The following is a 21,972-nucleotide window of genomic DNA, read 5'->3' on the forward strand; positions in this document are numbered from 1 at the left end:
ACACACCTCGTTCGAACTAGACATACGGTTTGTATATGTATGTCTAAATATACGCACACCGCTAGACAATTAATCGAATATTCGATCACAATGCAGACTGGCCTACCAAAGAGACCTTTGAAAACTTCCATTGAATCTAAATCAGCAGTGATCCGTTCAATTCGAGGAAATCTCTCCATTGAATAAATAACGTCAAACATAAAAAATAAACGTTACATCAATATACATTTTATTTTTATTATTTACTCTTTTTAAAGATTTTATAGCTTGTTTTTTTCCAGATGTTTATCTTACAATATCCTCAGATTTAGTCATTTGTAAAAACATTCATGAGGCATGTATTAAAAAAACAGGGCATCACCAAGTAGACATAATCCACACACTTCCTCAGACATATACATACAAATGTATGCAATTGTCCCTATGTATTTTCACATACACACATTTATATATAAAATGCATTTTAAAAGTGTTGGTTTTTTTGTTCAATTTGTGGTCATAGTTGGGGTTTCTCTTTTCAATATGTCATTATCATGAAAACTGGAGAAAAGTTCCATGTAGAAAAGGAAATGATGATCGCCTGTGTCAGTCTTTCACAGAAAGACCTGAGGAAGGCCCAAACGTAACTCAAGCCTACTCTCTAACAAACAAGGAAAAGAGCAGAACCGCTCACTCCTTGATACAAAAAAAAGAGGAAAAAGTTAAGTTGTACAACTGTAACATTAAAATGATGTGCCTGCAGCATCTAACTCCAGTGTAGAGTCGAAACGGTTTCATTAGTTCTCCTTGCAACCTTCCTGATGGGTGGTTAAGAAGACCAGTGAGCTACTACAGATTTTCTCTCAAGTTCCTGTGGAGCAGTCCCAGAATCATGAGGGGGGCTCCTCTAGCTATCAATCATATTTGATGATTTTTAACTTGTTCCTAAATTTAAACTTTGTATAAATTCTCTGGCGATGCCAGAACAGTTACAGACAGGGACAAATCTGGAGAGCAATCTGGTCTAAAAGAAAAGCAACATAAGCAAAGGGAGAAAATATATCCTTCAAAAGAAGGAGATATCAACACCCATGACCAACTGAGTAAAGGTGGCAGAGAACGGGGAAAATAAATAAAAAAATAGAGCAAATTAGAATATCAGCAGGGGAATGCCTTTCAAATCACACACGGTCACAAAATAAAATATGCTTTTGATGGGATTATTTCATAGCAGAACATTGCATTGAGCAATCTTAATGTTTCTCCTTTACATCATCTTAGTGAGAACACATGAACACAAAGTCTCATTCTGATTGGCTTCATTTTTTTACTTCTCAATCAGGAGAAAGGAGAAGTTGTTTGTGATTGTTGCGGGACAGGACAGGCTGTTCCAGTTAATATTCATATCAAATATCAAACTGCACTCTGGTTCAGTCTTGCAAAATGAGCTCGCTCTTCAGTCCTCCTTCACCTCGCCCTCTCGTTTATTGCCGTCCATTTCAGTGAGAGAAAGGAAAGGAACTCTTTCCAAAAATCATCCACAGGTATTTCACGAAGACACTGTGTTTTATCAGAGAGGAAGCAGCGGTTAACACTATCCTTAAATACAAAAGCAAACCAGACCATATCATTATCCCTGCGGGTTGGAGGTTTTAAATGATGAGAACCTGTATTACTTTACTCTTAATGCTTCTCTTGCGAGCTCCTCTGTGGCAGAATCCGCAGTTAATTGTTTTTACATTTTCATTAAAAAAACAAAACAACAACTGAGTAGCTGAGGTGAAAGGAGCAAAGGAATAATTGGAGGAGAAAGGGAGAGTGGACACAAACTTTAACATACACAATAACGATATTCAAAGCCGTGATACTGTGGGGTGCAAGATCATGCTCCTGAGTCCACGTGAGAGCAAAACAGAGGTGAGCAAGGGGGATTCCAAAGACTGTGATGTCAACAGACTGGAAGAGGGAGGGGATGGCTGAGGATGTAGTGATAGAGCGATGGAGGACACAGAGGCTAGCTCCACAGGCCTGCGTAGTTCCCATGCAGACCCGAACAGAGAGGTCCACCAGCTACAAACAGCTTGGTGCCGGAGTCGTCGTAGCAGTGCGTGTACACCGCGTTGGGAAAGGAATGAATGTCCGAGAAGTAACTCCTCCACGTCTCATCGTGATTCTGAGAGTTGGAGACAAGAAAGGGAGGATATAGGTGAGGGATGAATTAAGGAAGAGTTATGAAGATGGTTATCATTTTTTTTCAAATATGAATAGCTTATTAAAGACAAATATGTTTACCAGCCAGCCTTTCCCTGTGGAGAGTTTGAGGATGCCATCTCCTGGGCACTTCCGGTACCCTCCGGCTGGATTCAAAGCGTTCTCCAGGAATCTCTGGGCCCGGATGTCGTAGAAGAGTAGGGAACCTTGACCGGTGCCCACTGTCACAATGTGCTCGTAGAAACTCACTGAACGGATCCCTGCAAACACAGACATACGTTTCAATGTAAAGAGGTTCAAAGAGTAAGAAGAACACCGGTTTTCATTGAAAGAAGACCTAGGATATATCTCTTACAACTTAATGTATCATTAAAAAGTGTGAATATGTTGAAAAGGAAAGTAAACAGCGGTATTTCCTTTGTAGACATCTTCCAGAAGCAGTTAGGGAGGCCAGCTGCTCTCTAATTGTGCCAATAGTTTATTTTAGAGTTGTAGGCATCACTTACCGCTTCCTCGCTCCCGGGAATTGACAGATTTGATGCTGTGTGTAGGCTGCCGTGGATCCAGGAAGGAAACATGGGCCTGAGAACCCACAGCGTACACCGACCACTCCTGTCCGTATGCCAGACACACATTCTCTTTGCAGTGAGGCAGCTTGGTGGACAGGATCTGGAGGAATGAATGTTAAATGGAAACCAAGTAAGGATGATTTCAAGAACAGTCATTTTTTCTTTATACAGTTTGAACACAGTAGCGTGAAGCTGCCGTCACTTGATCAGCATTTAATAACATTATGTGTTGTATGGAGAGAGCAATGTCCCCCAACTTGATGTGCCACACCGCTCAATTTAAATATTTGTACTTTGATTTTGTTTGTTTCTGACCTCTTATAGCTTAATAGGTGAGCTACTATCTGTGTATGATGTTGCTAGAAAGGACAGAGGCAAGCAGGGGAGCTAACCGTGTAATAACCTGCCTAGCTGCCTGTGTAAATGTAAGAAAATCTAGAAATGTTAGAGGAATATGTCATATTTTGGTTGGTAGCTGGTCTCATATTTAAATTCCACTGGCATAAAACAAAAACAATATAACAGCAGGAAGCTGCAAGTGTCCTCCATTAGCTAAATGAATCACTAGAATTTAGTTTCTAGAGGAAATGCATCACATAATTATTAGTCCTTAGCGATGGCCCATTATCATCCTTCTTATAAAGTGTATCTAATCTAATCTCCTTTTACAGTGGAAAAAATGATCTGCTCTGATATTCATCTGGCTGCACTGAGTTTAGGATGAAGCGACAGCACCCTTTGCAAAAAGGGTAGATAACATGTAGATAGTTGAAGAGAGGGAGAATGCAGCGTGAAATGCACGGCCAATGGGACGCTCATACTCGCCAGTCTGGTGACACAGTCGGCATTATTAATAGTCAAACAATGTATTTTTTATTTACCTTGCACAAGTTGTACTCTGCTTTCCAGAGATGGAAGTAACCATCCAAAGACACAGCACCCAGTTCCTGAAAATGGTCAAAAAACAAATGGGAAGACAGAAGTGAATAACTGAAACTAATGAGTGTAGAGGCGGAGCCCACATTTCACCTGTAGGCTGGACTTCTCTGGTAACCCACTTTCAAAGAAATGCATCAAAACATCCACTCCTGTATCATATTTCAATCCTCTGCCGGCTTCACAGCATTAAATATGGGCAACCACAAATCTCCAATTTGTCGCTAGGTCAGTGACAAGTTGTCACACATGACTTAAATGTATCACAACTGTATTACAGTTCGCCACACAATCTGTTTAGCCAGATTTTGATTTAGTGGAGATAAACAGGATGTGTTTCAACTTTAAACAAAGTCCAAACCCATTCTTGTAACCCAATCTCAACAGCTAATTGATTTTTGAACATTCATTATTTGTGTTAAATTATATAAAGCTTCAAGGCTCAAATTATCTATTTCTCATATCTTGTGTTTCCTAAAAACTGGAACTGAATATATTAATCATTGTTAGAAATATTTCACTGACACCAAATGTGATTTCCTTCAGGGGGAACTCTACCTTATGGTTGTTGTTGAAGGCCAGAGCGCGGACTTTACAGTTGTATGGGTTGGTGTACTCCTTGGGGATGTCCTTGAGGGCCCGATGGGAGATGTGGGCGTACGAAGGGACTGCCTCCTCATTCTGACTGCGCTCAGCCTGACTCATTACTTCCTCTGTCACCTCCCAAAGGCCCATGGAGCCATCTCGGGACCCTGGGAATGAACACAAAATGATATTGTGATTACCATCTAAAAAGGATTTATACTAACAGAATACAATAGTGACCAATAAACTGGATTGTCATTAGGGTGTGTAAAGGGCAGCGAGTTGCGCAGGCCTGTAATGCTCACTGGGCAATGCTTACACAGCAGTATTCATTCATACGGGCCAACTCGTGTAGACAACTCACCAGAGACTGCCATGTTGTCACTGATCCACGCTATGGAGAAGATCCAGTCATTGTGACCATCCTGAAAAAACAGATGGCTACTTTGTTAAAGCAAATCCACACAACATTTTGTGATTTTGGTAAAATGTGCTAATGCTAAATGGTGACTGGGAAATATTAAGAAAGTAGATTTCATTGTAACATTTGTACTGCTCTCTGGTTGATGGTTCAAAGAATCAATCAATCATTTTTTGTAACCATATCTAGAAAAATGTTGTTCAAATGGATTTGTTCTGGCTATTTTTACCGCAATATCTTTCTAGTGTCAGTATATACTTTTTTGAAACCACAATCTCTAAACAAGCAATACATTTAATGGTGAAGTTTTGGGGGGGGGGGGGGGGATGCAGATAAAATGTGACATGGAGGAAGTCCATGAACAGCATATGTAGGAGTGGGAGGCTAATTATTTTCTTTCTTTTATTTTGGAGGGACTCATAGGAAATATTTTTGATTTTGCAGTTCAATTAAGTTTTATTGTAATGATTTAATTAAAATGTCAATTAAACTTTTACTGTTTTGCCTGCTTATGATGTGTAAACATTTCTGTTTCTATGCGCAACCCTACAAAAGCCCCTCTGCTGATGCGGTTGAACACCAGGATAGGTATCTAAACTCACTAAAGATATGACGGAGTTATCAACATTCCCTCCTATAGGAGCACCTAAACTGTGTGGCTGGAGCACAGATAGTTCAACACGGTTTGAAATAATCTAAAATAAGTGAATTAGAACTGCCCGAGAGAGGATCAGCACCTTTAAGCTGTAACAGGATGACAGTAAATTCAAATCAGATCCAAACCACTTACATCCCCCACGCACACAGGGTCCAGTGTGGGCAGCTGGTAGATGGCCAGGCTGTTGGGGTTGTCTCCCCCGGTGGCCAGAAGTGTTTTGGAAGGGTTCAGTTCGATGGCGTGGATCCCACAGCCCTGCTGGTCCAGCCGGGCCCGAGAGCCCCCTGATGGGTGGTATTGCCGACCCACCACTGCTCCCACAACCCCAGAGCCTCCACTACTACACTCCCTGTCCTTTAGCATGGGAATGCGCGTTATCTGCCCCGTCAGGACATCCGCAACGAAAAGCTGCAGTTAAAAGAAGGAAAGACGTCTGGTTAGAATAATAGATTCAGGAGTTCATAAAGAAAACAACCTGAGCCAGGTATAAGTGTCCATTATTGAAAGAAAACACTTAAGAGAAAAAATCATGGATATAATAACAATGTTATTAGTTTTTAGAAAATACATGCTGATACTAAATGATAGAATGTTAAACCTGGTTATTTCCTGGAAACCAAGGCAACATGATTAGCAATAACCAAGGACTGAATTTTGAAGTTACCAAAGTGGAAACATTTATCTGCATCAGGAAATTCTATTATGTTTAATTTAACAACTCAATATTATTCATTTGGAGGCACACTGGAGCTTTATATCACTGCAGAAGGAAACACTGCTGACTTTTATGACAGATTACTGAATCAAAACAATAAAGCAATTTGAAAGATTTAGAGCCAAATCGGCTGTAAATAATTGTACACTGACAGTAACATTTAGACCAGTGGTTCTCAAATGGTCAGGCCTCGGGACCCACTCGTGCTGTAACATACGCTTTTCAGCATACAATATGAATTAAAGTGAAGTACAGTGCATATATCCCTTCACAGAACTAAAGTATGCTTTTAAAAAAAGGTTTATGAGATGATGGAATCAAAGCTGAACTGTATAAAAAGGCACAAATGCTGAAAACCCAACCCCAGCAGGGGGTCTGGGAGATTTTTAGAAATACTAACATAAACTATGCATTCTGGTACACTCTGAGAAGAAAATAAATAAATCTATTACTACCCGACATATTCATAATATTTTATGCCATTGTTTGTTTTTCACTTAGTTCTGACAGCTTGCTGCTCCTCACAGAGAGAAGAGCAAAGAGGAGATAGTCTGAGTGAATTACTTTAAATTGTGGATAAGGGTAGATAGCCCCCATTGTTCTGTGACCTGCCAATCATCAAACCGGGGGTCATATTTCATCATTTGTATCTAAAGTTGTACCCATGGATGTATAAAGAATAGTTATACCACAAAGTTATTCTCCGTGGGGACTTCCGGCAACAATCTTGATTCTGATTGGCCAGAAGACTCAAAAAAATATCAGCAAAGATGTTTTATTGAGAAGATGATCACTACGTGACTACTGGTCTCCGGTATTTCCAGTCCGACGCCTACTGCATGCACAGCGTTAGAAAATTGGGCCTTCCCCCCCCCAAAAAAAGACACAACTCGGGTATGGTTCCTCTATCGGTTTCAATCACCAGAGAAATGCCCTTCTCTGTAATCGAATCATTTGAGCGCATTTAACCTTACTGATTACCAATTAAGTTCTCTCATTAATATCAAATCTTTGAAATATATGGGTATACCTAATCATTAAATCCAAGTTAGTCACAAAATAACATCTCACCGTGTTGCACTTGGTCCCACAGACTACCTGCCTGTGGTTGAGCCACTGCGACGCGAACACCTTGTTGAGTCTCCCCAGGGAGAACTCCCTCTCCTTCAGGATGCCGGGGAGCCTGCCGGCTGCAAAGCCCCGGAGGCTCCGCTGGAGCCGCACCTCATGCTGCTGCTGAGGCCTGAACTCCCGCCCCCGCAGGGCGCACACCACCGAGCGCCGGTTGCACCACCACTGCTGGGCATGACGTGATGAACAAGATACACGACTCCGCTTGTTTGGTGCTTGACACCAGCCCAGCTAAGGAAAGAGGGTGAGAAAGGTTAATTTGGCCTTGTGTAAAGTCTAACATGCTCTCAGGCTATCAATAATGATGTTTTAATAACAACTTTGAAAGAGTTATCCTATCTTTAAGTTAAATAATAAAACCAGTCTTAGAATAATTTAATTGAATTTAATAGCTAAGTATATTTGTTGTCTTTGTTAATCCCTGTTTCATTGCCACAAGCTTTCTGTACTGAGCCATGCCCATCCCCCAGGAGGACTGTCGACACATATATATTCCTCACTGCTACAGGTTTAAGATCCGTAGTGGATCATGGCAAGATAATAACAGAAACGTACATATACACAGTCAGTGACATTTGATCAGGAAGGGTCAATGCAGGCGTTGCAACTAACGTGCTGAATATTATCTTACTCAGGTTGGCCAACATTATTGGTTGTCTGTCATACAGGCGCAGACAGCACCTGTTGTTGGTCAGTTAACCTCATAAGACCTACTGACCCCATTATCTCTGGCCAGGAATACAACAAAAATATATTTCACACACACCAGCAAAAAGTATATAGCAGGATCACCTCAGGTACAACAGTCAGACTGACCATCCACTCAAATTGGCTGGTTGCTAAGTCTGTTATGGAAATGTATAAAAAAAAATCAAAACGGCCCTGTGCATTTAAAGTTATTCACAGCACACGATGGCTTAAATATTAATACCCATTATAAGTTGTTGAACATTCCTGGGCAGGAGGAAAACAACACAAGAAGTCATTTTATTCCCTGGATCTAAAATGAATTGGTGGTGCCATCTGCCATTGTCTTTTCCCTTGTGGTATTTAGTAGTTGTGTCTGATGTGAGAGGGAGATTCTTTAGTATCGTTAATGTATGTAATACTGCCAACCTGTTTCAAAGTCATAGCATATTCATATTCAGAATACTTTATGGTCCATTACATTTACATATAAGGGAATTGTGTCTTCGGCAAAATAACACTCACCATGCATGAGGACTCACTGCCTCATGGTTTTAGTTTTCTCCCTCACCATAACCATGAACAGTTTGCAAAACAGCCACTGTGTACATCTGCAATGTATATACTATCCTATGTATATTATGTCTCTGCTCTGGAGTATAAATCTATATTTCTGTGGCTGCTGTTTTTTTTGGTCTTTTATAGATCATTTTTATTCATCTGGAATATTTTTACATTGTGTATTATTTGTGATTATAATTTTTTTTTTTTACTGAAGCTATGTTTATATTGGCTATTTATTTATTTTAATTGTATTATGTCTATCCTTTATTCCATCTTTTAAATACTGTAATGCCTGAACACACTGCTGCTCCTGTAACAAGAATTTTCCAATTTGGGATCAATAAAGTATCTATAATGTATCTATCTTTATTTTATAGTACAACATACAATTCATACACACAAAAAGGGGGAAATCGCACCTTAAAGTGAATAAGTGGCGGTTGTATCAAAAATAAATTATTTACTATACATACAAATTAGGTAATGTTGACACACTAAAAAGGATCATTTAGGCTTGAAAAGGGGGATTAATTTGTATTTTTTTAGATGTCAACAACTGGGCTCAGGATTTATTGTATAGGAAAGATTATTATGCTGGTGATGAATGTTGTCTTTCAATTCAGCACAGGTCTATTCTATCCGGCTGTTTGGGACAATCTGATCTACAGTTGGTTTTATGTAAGTTAGCAATGAAAGCTAACTGTTAGTAAACGTTTCCGCCATCGTAAACAGTAGCTTAATAGCTAAAGCTATGCATAATAATTTAATACTTGATAAATACGGCTTCAGTGACGATGTATGCTTTTTTTGGCGTGGTGACTAGAAAGTGACATAAGATAACTCCAACAAAACAACTAACTGTTAATGTTATTCACCTAGAAAAGTGTTATTTAAGCGTGATTATAAATACATAATAGCCATAATAAGGTGAGGTAGTTAGCCCTTTAGCTAACGCTGATAACAGACTGCCGTTGGATAACACCATGCAAACATTAGCCACGTCCAAACAGAAATGCATTGTATTATTGTTTAAACAAGACCAATATGTTGGTTTGGTGAATGGTTTGCTCCTATATTCAAATCAAATTTAGCAGTTACTGCGTTAAAAATGTCAGCAATGTGCTACGACATGGCTTATATGAGCTAAACCTGGCTAGCCCATTGCTAGTTAGCATGCTAACATAACTGACAAGCGTTAGATAGCTAATCTGGATCTGCACCGGTTTCCGCCTACCTGTTGTTGGTCCTTGGGCTCTCCTGCCTTCCTTTTCCTGCTAACTGTTTTTCTCGCCATAATCTGATACACACAGCTCCCTCACCCACATGGAGGGTAAAAGCGACGCTGGACACTGGATCATATAATGGCGATATGCTGTTTCGTTTCTTGGCCCTCGCTGGCAACGTCCGACGACGAGCAAGGGCGATCACATACGGGAGGTTGGTGAGCCGCAGGTTGAGATCGCCGCTGTCTTACTATCAATAGCTTGCCTCCTAAAATCACAATTACAACTACACTCCGGCTGTATTCTATTCCCAGTTAAGATAACGTCGCTAGCTTCTGCCAGAGGGTCCACACTTTCCTTTTTTACTGCCAAGTCGCGTCAGCAACGGCGAAAGCATTGAGCAGCGCGCAGCCGCACTCAAATTAAACATCAACAAAAACAAGGTCGTGCGTAAAAGCAAGCGTCATGCGTGCTCGTTCACGCCAACTGCGTGACCTCATTGATCACATGATTAGGTTTTCTCAGGTCTATGGGGTTTTCAATAAATGGCTTTCCCTGCAATCTAAAAGGGCACATTATTTTTGTTACAGTGAAACAAATAGTACATTTAGACAATTTAACCTATGCCTATATTATTAAACAAGTGTTATATGAACAAATGTGTATTTAATAACAGTAAGCTTTTATATTTTCTTATTCAATATTAGGTCATATATAAATGCAATGAAATCTTGAGCTATCACGTTTGTGCTATTGTATTATATAGCTGTCAGGTTAAAATGAAAATGAATGCATTTGGGCTGTGTTTTGTGACAAATTATATGGTTCCCACAATACAATTGTTGTTGTGAACTTGAGCACTAATATAAGCCAGCCCACCAGTATCAGTTTAAAGCAAATCAATCTTAATACAATTACTTATTACCGTTACCAGATTTTTCTGAAGGTGCCCTTTATTTGCATGAGCACAAACACAAAGTTAAAATGGAAATCAAAAATCACACTAACTTTACATTTCTATTTACCAGACGCTATAGTTTGTTACTTTGTAATCTTCCGTTTTTTTTAACCATGGTGAGCTCCGGCAGACCAAATATGGCCTCTATTCTAAAACATAATGACTTGTTTTCTGCTGACTAAGCCACACAGCTACATGTTTCTAGTTGCCACGGACAACAACTGGAGAGACCTGCATTGTTGATGTAAACTGAAAAGAGAGAAAAAAGATAATACTTTTCCCCCAGCTTCATGCCAACACCTCTCAAATGTGTGGTCATGAAACTGGTGGTCATACATGACGTAAGCAAATTCAAATTAAGCTCAAAAAGAAACAACAGCAACGATCAACAGTCTCACCACCGGAAAGATGTGCACATTTAATCGTGAGGAGTTTCCAAATCATCCAAGAGGAAATTGAACATTTCGAAAATCACATTTCAGGAACTTGAGAAATAACACTCAACTCAGCCACCTCTTATTTTACCATTATGATATTTCAATGTCCATTAGATTTGTTAGCATTCCATGTTCAGTTATGCTGTAGCTTAGAGGAGGATTGGATATATAAACCCTTGAACACGAGGCCCCAGTTGCTTTTCATCACTAGGACATCGTAACAGAAGCGGGAGGACGCGTTTCTGGAGGAGGCCCATAACCTGCTATACTGCATTCACTCCAACCTTTGTGGCTGTCAGAGGAGAGGCAAGTGGACATAAACTTGCTTTATGTAAGATTAAGGAAATCACGCTTTAGTTATGCAAGGCGACAATAATACCACTTGTGTGTTTGTCTGTAAAGTGAGTGAACCTTTATATTTATCACAGTAAATTAAGGAAGAAAGAAATTGATCACGTCAACCACGTATCCAAACAAAGCAGCAGGCTTAATTAATGATACTAGGTCCAACGTGACACATTACCTTGTGATGTTGTTTGCCTGCTCCCTCTATTGTCCTATTGGAAAATGGATCGAAGGACATATTAATGATGATGTGTATGCCTTAAGCACTGAGATATTTCTATTTTTTCTCTCTCGATATTCTCACAAAGATTCATTTCCTGAAAGCATGTGCTAACACATTTAATTTGAATGGTACATTAAGTGGAGAATGATTGAGTCTGTATTGGGGGAAAACTGCACTATATTTAGATTTGTCAAACTAGGGGTTGTTCTAAAATAATTTGGTGGTTAATACAATTTGTTTTTCAATTGATAAATTTAAGACAAAGTACTGGACCCACCCAAAGCAAAGTTTGCTTTTGGTTAAACCCTTAATCTGTCACCACGCCTCTAACAATCCCCATCAGGACAACAGAGCTCCTTATTACGGAAACGTCTCCCATTTCTGCCTTTGGTGCAACAGAGCACACACGCTTTTTACTTATCATGGAACTCAGACACATACTATAAAAATTAAAGGATCCTGGCCTTCTTTTAAACAATTACACCCAATTAACATGAGGAATTTTCCATTTAAGACTGTGGTGATGGCAACACACCTAAAATCAACCTAAACAATCCTATCATATTACACATGAGAAAAAAGAAAGTGGATGTGTCAACAAACCATGTATGATTAGATTTTGTGGCAAATGAATAAATGATGGGAGACCGAAATCAAACCTTTTCTAGTAAGATCCACATTTCCAGCAAGGCTTGTAGACCATTCCTCATCCCCGAAAAATTACTTGAGGCTAAAAGCTCCAGTCAACAGTCACTCAATAAGAAATGTCTATTGCACTGTGATGTGGTTGCAAAAACAACCCTCTCTCACATTTTGTTTCTATTTTAAACCACTCACTCCTTTCCAGTCTGAGAACAGAAGTCGATGACAGTTAAAAGCGAGTTAACATATCTTACATTATCATAGCAAACTCTTTAATTGTAAATGAAAGTATCAGTGAACTATATAAATAAGTCGATAATTATGAAACACGTGTGCCTGTGCAGTATGTGACACATCAGTGCCAGTGGATTATGGGATATTTCTTATTACACAGGAACGTTCCCAATTTCTCCTCACCCTCTAACAGGCCATTCCAGTGCAGGTCAAAGAGTGAACTGGGGTAGAAGTATCTCTTACGTTCCGAGTTATAGTGACGTAAACGTCTAATATGCAGTTCCCAAAACAGAAATCAAAGACATGAAAAAAAGTACGCAAATGAACAGAAAAACAGACATGAATGCATGAAAGAGTAGAACAGAACTAGGGCACCAGAGCAGAGAGGGCACTTTTTGAGAGTCAGTTATCTGCCTGGCGATTAGGCTTTTTTTTTACTTTTTTTTTTTTTACTTTAAATGCATGTCCAGTTAAAGAAAGCTTCCTCAAGCCCCCCCAAAACACCGCCTCCATATAATAGGTCTGCACAGAGTAGTGGAAGATGGCAGCTTAGTTGATTGGGAGTTCTAAGTGTATAAACTGGTCTGTAATGTGCTCAGTCTCACACCAGGTCCCCTTTCGGTCCTTTGCCTGCAGACTTCCAAGTTGAAGCAAATCGGAACAGGAATAGATAGACTGCAGAACAATTCTTCCAGTTTCTCCTTTAGAGCTCAGTCATTCCTCCCATTCTTGAATACCCTCACAGCACAAAATCCTGGAACCTAACGCCAATGACTTCTTAGAAAATTAACACCACCGTGAAAGTATTGTTTGACCCCCCCTCCACTCTAGGCACACAGTCTTTAAGAAGTGCTGAGACACAGCATAGAGAGAAATACAACTGTCTCCCAGCTGTCCCTTCCACAGCCAAGGCAAAGGGCAGGGCATGGTGTGATGGGGCGGCAGAAGGGAAAGGGCTGTGTTGGGCAGTAGCGGGGGAGGCAAGGCCCTTGTCTGGGCTTTGGTTGGCTGTTAGCTTGGCTCAGCTAGCTGCAGCCCGAGCCATCAGGTCCTCTAGAGCCTTGTCCTGGTCATTGTTGTGAACCAGGAGCACCTCTTTGATGGCATCGCGCTGAAATCCCATCTCGCCAAATCTCGACATAAGCTCAAGGAACTGCAAGGCCTGGGAAGGATGAAAAAATGCAATAATACTATGATAGATTATATAATGTAATCTATAGACATGATCTACTTCCTGAAACAATGTACTGTAGAGGTATTGCTTGTATCTTAAAGACTACACATTTTTGAAACTATTCAACTTAAAACCCCAATGAAGGTTTCTAAAGAACAGATTGCACAAACCTTTTCCTCCGAGCATTGGTACATCTCTAAACATTCCTCCACTGCACTTGAATCGAAGCCCCGTTCACACAGACGCCCATGGACAAACATGTAATCCAGTACCTTAGACAAACAATAAATAGATGTTCGTTATTTATCTGCTTTGATAAGCACGCTGTGTGAGGCTTGAATTACACGTTACAACAAAAGGTTTTATTTTGAGAAAATGAATAATTTAAATTAAGTAATAGTAATGTCCGGTATGGTTTATCGATTGTTGTCTTTATAGTGTTTGTGCTCTGCATCTTATAATATCTTATTGTGATGCCTTCATTTAAAACCAGTCTGATACAATTCAATCTGACATACGTACTCCATAGAACCTGTGATGAAACAACTTTATTTAAATGTGAAGGATATTTTTACAAATGTTCTGCACTGATGCTTCATCGAACATAATTGCACAAGCACACAAACAATACACATATTGAACAGTGAATATGCTAGGAATCCAGATTGCTGCGCCATGGGGCGGGATGAGGCCGCACCTGCTCCACGTTCTGCCCTTGTCTCTGCATGGCCCGTAAGACGCCCTCATACGAGTAGCCCATGCCCACGAGTGTTTCCACACACTGCCGCTCGCTGGGGGTCATGCTGAGCAGGGCCCCGCCGCACGGCAGGCCAGCACTTCCTGACCCTGGGTGGACCTGGAGTAAAAACATGAATGAAGGTCAATAAGGTTCCTGATATTCCTTATTAACTATCACTGGTTAATCTGCACTATGAAACCTGGGTCACGCAATGGATTGAATGTTAGGAGCACTAAGTGCCACATTTTTTGCCATGTCCTCACCATTCATATCTTTACAACCAATTTCCTACTCAAATTGTTTTATCTAGCCGCTTCATTTTCTTCCAAAAGTGTGCCCGATTGAGGCATTCAACTTAAAAAGGTAGAGTTTTGATGTTTTTCTTCATATCGCAGAAGAAAAAAAAAAATATCGCAATGTATGTTTTTTGCTAAATCATGCAGCCCTAATTTGTACATCAGCAACATTGCAGCAGCACAAGTGAAACCGTTTTTTTGTGTGTTGAAAACAGTGAAAGCCAAAAAAAAGTTTCTCGCTAAAATCAAGGACTATTCGTAATAAATAACCATGATCTTAATATTGATAAAAATAGAATTTTGCTATTACTGTGTAGACATAATCTACGGCTGTATCTGTATCCCACAATACTAGTCCTCTATGCAGTGTGTTATCTAATGCTCACCGGTTTTGGTGCGCCACTCTTGGTGTGGCTGGTTGGCTCAGGGGCAACGATAACTTCGGTCTTGGGTACGGTGGTTGGGCTGCCGTTGGGTAGGTTCTGTCGGGGAGCAGGGGTGGGTGCAGTGTGGGGGGGGTACCTCACTGGCTCTGGGTCACCAGAGTCAGAGAGCTTGGGGAAGGTGAGAGAGCGGATGTTACAAGGCCGATCGTCTGTGTCAAAACTCGATCTCCCAGGGTGCCCAACTCTGTCCATGTCCAGCAAGGGAACTAACCCATTGGGTTTATGGGTGAAGCCGGGTTTGGATGTGATGCTGGTGTTGGTGCTCGGGGGAGGCGGGCTGTTTCCACGTGACCCTGTCTGGGATACCTCTGGTGGGGAAACAGAGAAAGGAGGTTGAGGTTGAGGCTGGCTCTGGAGGATGGTCCTGAGCTCCTCCTTATCGTCCAAAGTTTTGAGCTCCACCTTGTCAAATGGGTCCTCCTCCCGCTCAAAGTCAGCGAGGTTGAGTCTGTGAAGCTGAGGAATGCTAGGCTGGATTTTCCTGGGGCCAAGGCTTGAGGCAGGCATTGGGGTAAGGATGGCATTGTGGCTGAATCCTGCAAGGACAGGGTTCAGTGCTGGTGGTAAAAGGTCCAGGTCCTCTGCGGCGGACCGCCGTTTCTTCCCTCCACCGCCATCCATTTCCTGCGCTGCACACTCCTTGCGCTCCGCCTCCTGCTTGGCTGCGTCCTCTGCTGCTCTGGCTTCTGCTGCTCTGGCCTCGGCAAGTTCAACCCCCCAGCGCACACTTCGCCTCTCCAGGGAGAAGTCGAACTGTTGAGACCACAGGAAGAGGATGGAGATGGCACAAAGTTAGAACAAGAGCGACATGACAGTTTAACAGAAAAATATTTCAAAGAATATTTACAATATAATTATCATATAGTTTTATAAATGATAAAAAGTTGTTTTACATTTTCAACAGTAATGGCAGTTTTCCCAATTTTTGAACAACTATGCTTAACACTGACAAACAACTGAATTCCATTTTACTTGAAGCATGACAAACATTTGGACAAAAACATAACATTACCGAGGGACAGAGGGCAGAGGCCGACGAAGCCGGTTCAACATAACCGGGATATGTTTGAGTTACCCGGTTTACCTAATCCAAAACAAATGCGCTCTCGCTAAGTGGTCCTACGACGCTGGTTATCAATTCGTTAACTCAAGCCAGCCGTACCCTATCTAGTTAGGTGCGCGTTCACATAAAAGGGATGGTACCTGGAGCATTCGACCAATCACAAACATGGAGAAGCGTACTGACAGCGCAGCGTCATACTTCTTGAATGAAAAGTCAACTATAATATTAGACAAATATGAAGAAGTTAAACTTTAAACATCCATGACTTTATCCAGGATCAAAGCCACATAGCTGCACCTGCAAGGTGAATACAGCTGGTAAAAGAAAAAGTGTTTGAATGCGTACATCAACAGGTTTATGATATCACTGCCCCGTCTAAGACACGAGTGGATCTAACTTTAATTACATTTGACTCGAGTGTTTCGTCAACTTAATGTGTTGCTTAAAATAATACTTCTGCATACAGTATGTGACACTGTGAGTGTTGCACGGCCAGATACGGCTCAAGAAGCTGACTCAGATAAGGAAATATATGATACATTATGATGTGATATGACGCGGACTGTACTGTTACTTTGATCCGGTTACTTATGTTGTGGCAGATATTTAAGTAAGCTTTCTTAACGCTAATGTTATAATAGTCAGATTGCTCTGAAGATGGGAGGTGATATTCTATTAATGTTCACGTTCACACAGTCGGTGATTTTACGGACGTTTTTCCTGCAACGGCAATCTAAACTGTATTTCCTTTCTCCTGTAATATGACTTGATCGCTTTAAACTCGGCACACTGAGCTCTGATTGGTCAGCAGGCAGTGCTTTCACTGACTTGATCTCTTAGCCTGCAACCTAACCCTTTCCGGACCAGGGGCCTATACTACGAATCAAGATTTTCGTTTAGCAAGCTAACTTCTGGGATTTCCGGTCCTACGAAGCTGGTTCACTTTTTAGCGGGCTAGATAACTTATTCTGAATGGCTAGCCTGCGCCAGAGCAGGATAGGTTCCAGGATAAGAGATCAACTGTGCGGAGTTCTTCTTCTTCGCTTTAATGGCGAATCGCTTCCACTTGGAGCATATATCGCCACTATACTGTTGATTTATTTAATGTATAAACTGCCCACATTGTTCATGTAGAACAGTGTTCACGTAAGCCTGCACATTGATTTTATTTCTCATTGAATGTAACCGTTTCAATAAGGATACATCTATTACAGGTTGAGGTAGAAACCATGGTGGAACAACTGATAACAACAGTGTGCAGAGTTTAAAGCGATCAAGTCATATTACAGGATAAAGGAAATACAATTTAAACTGCCGTTCCAGTTCAAATCACCGACTGTGTGAACGTGAAAATGAATACAATATCACCTCCCATCTGCAGAGCAATCTGACTATTATAACTATTATTATACTATTATGTTAAGAAAGCTTAATTAAATATCTGCCACAACATAAGTAACCGGATCAAAATAACATTACATAGCCTACAGTCCGCGGCACTGTGAGTGCAGACGTCAATGTGTCCTATTATCATTCATATCACATCATAATGTATCATATATTTCCTTATCTGAGTCAGCTTCTTGAGCCGTATCTTGCCGTGCAACACTCACACTGTCACATACTGTATGCAGTAGTATTATTTTAAGCAACACATTAAGTTGACGAAACACTCGAGTCAAATGTAATTAAAGTCAGATCCACTCTTAGACGGGGCAGTGATATCATAAAACTGTTAATGTACGCATTCAAACACTTTTTCTTTTACCAGCTGTATTCACCTTGCAGGTGCAACTATGTGGCTTTTATCCTGGATAAAGTGTTTAAGTCATGGATGTTTAAAGTTTAACTTCTTCATATGTCTAATATTATAGTTGACTTTTCATTCAGGAAGTACGACGCTTATGTGAACGCGCACCTAACTAGATAGGACACGGCTGGCTTGAGCGAACGAGTTGATAGCCAGCGTTGTAGGACAGTTTAGCGAGAGCGGGTTTGTTTTGGATTAAGTCAACCGGATAACTCAGTTACCATGGAGATCTAGCCCGCTAAGAAGTGAACCAGCGTCGTAGGACCGGAAACCCAGAGTTTTCCCTGAAGTTAGCCCGCTAAGCGAAAATCCAGCTTCGTCGTACAGACCTCAGAGCCTATAAGGATTAGCGCCATAACATAAACAGAATAGCTACAGCGTAATTATTGGAAATAAAATAAAAAAGTCCCAGTCCCTGCCGGCATTGCAATACACAATATATTACATAAGAAATAAGGAAGTAAAATAATGCAATAAAAAAAGAACGCAAGGGATACAATGGTGCAAATAATGCAGGAAAAGGTAGAATATGTGCATGTTTACATGGAATAGGATACAATATAATGTGACATCAAATACAGTAGAGTAGTATAAAAATATGTGGATTTGTAGATGCCTCGAAGCATTTCACTGCAGCACAAAAATGAAGATATTTCCTGTGCCTGACTAACCTGTGAGTCCGCCAGCATAGAGTTGCAGTCTGGGAGACAGAAACCGACAGGCAGGCCCACTTTGGCCGGGCAGCGGAATTTGTCATTGATCTTGAAGGGAACTTCATCAAGGTAGCTGATGGGTCCTGTGTAAAACAGAAAGAAAGAAGTAAGCAAATATTAGAAAATTAGACAGATAGGTACCACCAGATGTTAAAGCAAAAATTCAGTCACAACTTAAAACAGTCAAAGAGTGAAACAAGAAAGCATTTAAAATAGGTCCTCACCATTGTTGTATGCATCTGATCCAGACTTCCTCGCAGCCATTTAGAGACTGAAAACAGACACGAGAACACCAGGTGTAAAGTTAATGAACAGTGAGAGTTCAATTTTTTTAAATGTCAAAGAGTGTTAATACAAAACACACCATGCTTCAACAGTGTAAAAAAACACTTTGACTGAGCTGATAAATTGGTCCTATATAACAGAAGTAATGCACACTGAGACTTTTGTACATGGTAGTGCAAATTCTATATGATTCACGATCATTGGCTTTTTACATTCAACTGCTTTGAATCTCAAGTTAAAAAAAACTGTTATTTGGTCATGCTGAGCAACAATGGCTGACATTATGAACACAGAGAAGCCTCTGTTTTCACATCCCCTGAACAATGTACTCTGATGTGGCTCAGACTGATGTTCAGAAGAAAAACTGATAGATTTGATCCCATTAAACACAGCTGCACGGGCAAGGGCTGAATTGTTAGTCAAGAAATCACTTCAAGTTTCAATTAGCTACATTTTAGATAAACACTGAAATGACTCACTGATATATGATTGCTTTAAAGCTTAACTCCACGGCTGTTTGCTTGCTCATTTGATTCAATCGAAAATATCTGATTATTCACACAAGGAAACCCACCCAGCAGTAAAGGACATTAATGGATGGCTGGTGAAGAAGTTCGAACATCTAGCATGCCAAATAAAGACAGATAATTTTCTATGATGACTGGGGCGAGATAACGCGTTGTTCTGTGTCTACTGGACATTTAGATGGGAAAGAGTCACTTATACATTAGCCATTACAAACTGATAGACAGATAGTATAGAGCTAGATGTTCTTTTAAAGTCATTTATTCTATAGTGTATTTGTAAAAGATTCACCAAAAAGAGACTGATATTGAATCTCTAAGGACCCTTAAATATGGCAGTGGGATTTATTGTTTCACAGATAAATATTGTTTTACTACCCAGCCTGTTCATAGCTGATATCCAGTCACAGCTAAATAAGACGGATGAAATGAGTATCAGTTGGACAAAAGAAGGACTCTTTGTTTAAATCATTGCTCGGGGCTCAAAGGTCAAAGTTATTGGACAATATTTACCTGATGTCGAAATGTTAAGATGTTGGTGATCTTATCTGGCCCACTAATCTGCCTGTCTTGTTGCTACGGTTATTCCTCTAGATGCAAATAAAAAAATGACCTACTGTTCTGTCGTGTGCAGCATATATCGACAACAACAGCATTATGTTGTGCGGAAAATAATAATTTAATCCTTGAAAGGGTCTAAATACAATCAAAGGATTGGAAATAAAACCCTGTTATCGGCCTCACTGCTGAAGATATTGATGCATTAAGAGCCTTTTTCTGAAACAATAAGTAGCAATACACAGCAGTCTGTTATAAAAAACTGCCATCTACTGCTAAACAGTATTAGCATCTACAAACCAGTGGCAGGGCAGCACACATGTGAACATCTGGCTTTCATTTGCAACAGGCAGGTTAATTGTACTACACTAACATGGGAGCCATCCACCGTTCATTAGCCCCAGTTTCGAGTTTAGTCATCATACTTGGCACTAGACTACATCTTACTAATCATGAATGACCATGCAAATAGGCCACACGTGATCAAGAGGTGTCTTGTGATCGGTGGGGATTTCTATTATCAGATTTCTTAAAATGGTAATATGACTTGTATTTAGTAGTTACACTATTGATAGTTTCTTATAGTACAGTAAGGCATAATATTATGTAACACCCCTCGACCACAAGTTTCTGTTCTGCGTAGCTTTTTTTTCCACAAATAAGTACTTACTGTACTCAAGAGTACATTATTAGTGTTTTGCATATCAGCGACAACCAAAACAGAACAGGAAAACTTGCCAACGTAGTTTTGTTGTGTTTGTTAGTTTGTTAAGGGTGTGAACTCTTTTTAACTTTAAAACAATAACGAAACCATCGCAGTTACGACTGTTCAGCAATCAGGCAAGTTTACGGTAAAATTGTAATTGTCAAGACTCCCACTTGTCAAATATTTACTAGCAGATGCATTGATGTACGTACATTTATATTTATTGCCTGGTGTTATATAGCCAAGTTATGATACTGTTAATTAGCAACAAGCTAAGCTATTATTATCTTTGGTCACTCTCAGCTCACCAACAGCGAACACACAGTGACAGTTTAGCGAAGAAGTCAACATCGGGTGTGTCATTGTTTTGTATTGGTGGAATATTAACAATCATCGACAACAACCATAAACTGCTGGCTAGTGTTTTTGAGGAAAAGCTAGGCTCTATGCTAATACGCGTAGCTTCGCCAGTGGCCTGTCTGTAGTGTTGTGTGTCTGTACGACAGACCGCTGTCTCTGCTGCTGACACCGCCCCTGAAACAAAACTCAGCTCACATATAAATCACAGACTCCTCTCACCTGTATCTGCCCCGTCTTTTTTTTTTTTACAAAATGCAGACGACGTCTTGTCGAGGTGGCACTCAAATGTAAACTATGCTCCGGGAGAGTTTTATTTTAACTGGAATCTCTTTCCTGCTTCAGCGTGGGACGCCATCTTGATTTGTCAAGCTCCCTTCCACTGGTTCCTGTCTGACGTCACTCGCCTACATGATGTCACAACCAGCGCCATATATATAGAACCATACAACCCACATCCAGCTGTGTTAGTGGCATGGTGAGTGGTGTCAGCATATTGAGGTGTTTCTTTTTAAAGACAGGTAACAAATTATTATTTCAATCAACACTTTGTTTTTGAATAATGGTTTAAATGGCATTGTATTACAACAACTCGGACAACAACAACCCGGTTTACATTTTGCTACTGGCTGCTTATTCGTTTTGCACTACCCAACAACAATGTTATAAAATAAAAAGGTGCAGTAGGCCTACATAGGCGTCATTTGCTCTGGGGACGCTTGGGGACATGTCCCCACCACTTTTTGAAATGGCCAATTGTGTCCTCACCACTCTTTAAAAGTT

The 21,972-nt window shown here is 40.4% G+C and overlaps 2 protein-coding genes across 2 annotated transcripts; both read right to left on the reverse strand.

Annotated features, from left to right (window-relative positions):
* Positions 1–208: 208 nt before the first annotated feature.
* dcaf12 (DDB1 and CUL4 associated factor 12) lies at positions 209–10,119 on the reverse strand. Its single transcript, XM_079681356.1, has 9 exons — positions 9,691–10,119; positions 7,146–7,436; positions 5,492–5,767; positions 4,645–4,705; positions 4,254–4,447; positions 3,641–3,706; positions 2,697–2,859; positions 2,272–2,450; positions 209–2,152 (listed from the first exon to the last, which is right to left on the reverse strand). The coding sequence occupies exons 1-9, from the start codon at positions 9,748–9,750 to the stop codon at positions 1,994–1,996; spliced, it is 1,449 nt and encodes a 482-aa protein (XP_079537482.1). The 5' UTR covers positions 9,751–10,119; the 3' UTR covers positions 209–1,993.
* Positions 10,120–11,024: 905 nt separating this feature from the next.
* ubap1 (ubiquitin associated protein 1) lies at positions 11,025–21,572 on the reverse strand. Its single transcript, XM_079682597.1, has 7 exons — positions 21,412–21,572; positions 18,984–19,030; positions 18,718–18,842; positions 15,114–15,926; positions 14,390–14,548; positions 13,863–13,964; positions 11,025–13,680 (listed from the first exon to the last, which is right to left on the reverse strand). The coding sequence occupies exons 2-7, from the start codon at positions 19,021–19,023 to the stop codon at positions 13,540–13,542; spliced, it is 1,380 nt and encodes a 459-aa protein (XP_079538723.1). The 5' UTR covers positions 19,024–19,030; positions 21,412–21,572; the 3' UTR covers positions 11,025–13,539.
* Between the last annotated feature and the right edge of the window lie 400 nt (positions 21,573–21,972).

Source organism: Notothenia rossii (assembly GCF_949606895.1).
Source record: "Notothenia rossii genome assembly, chromosome: 5".
Lineage (NCBI taxonomy): Eukaryota > Metazoa > Chordata > Actinopteri > Perciformes > Nototheniidae > Notothenia > Notothenia rossii.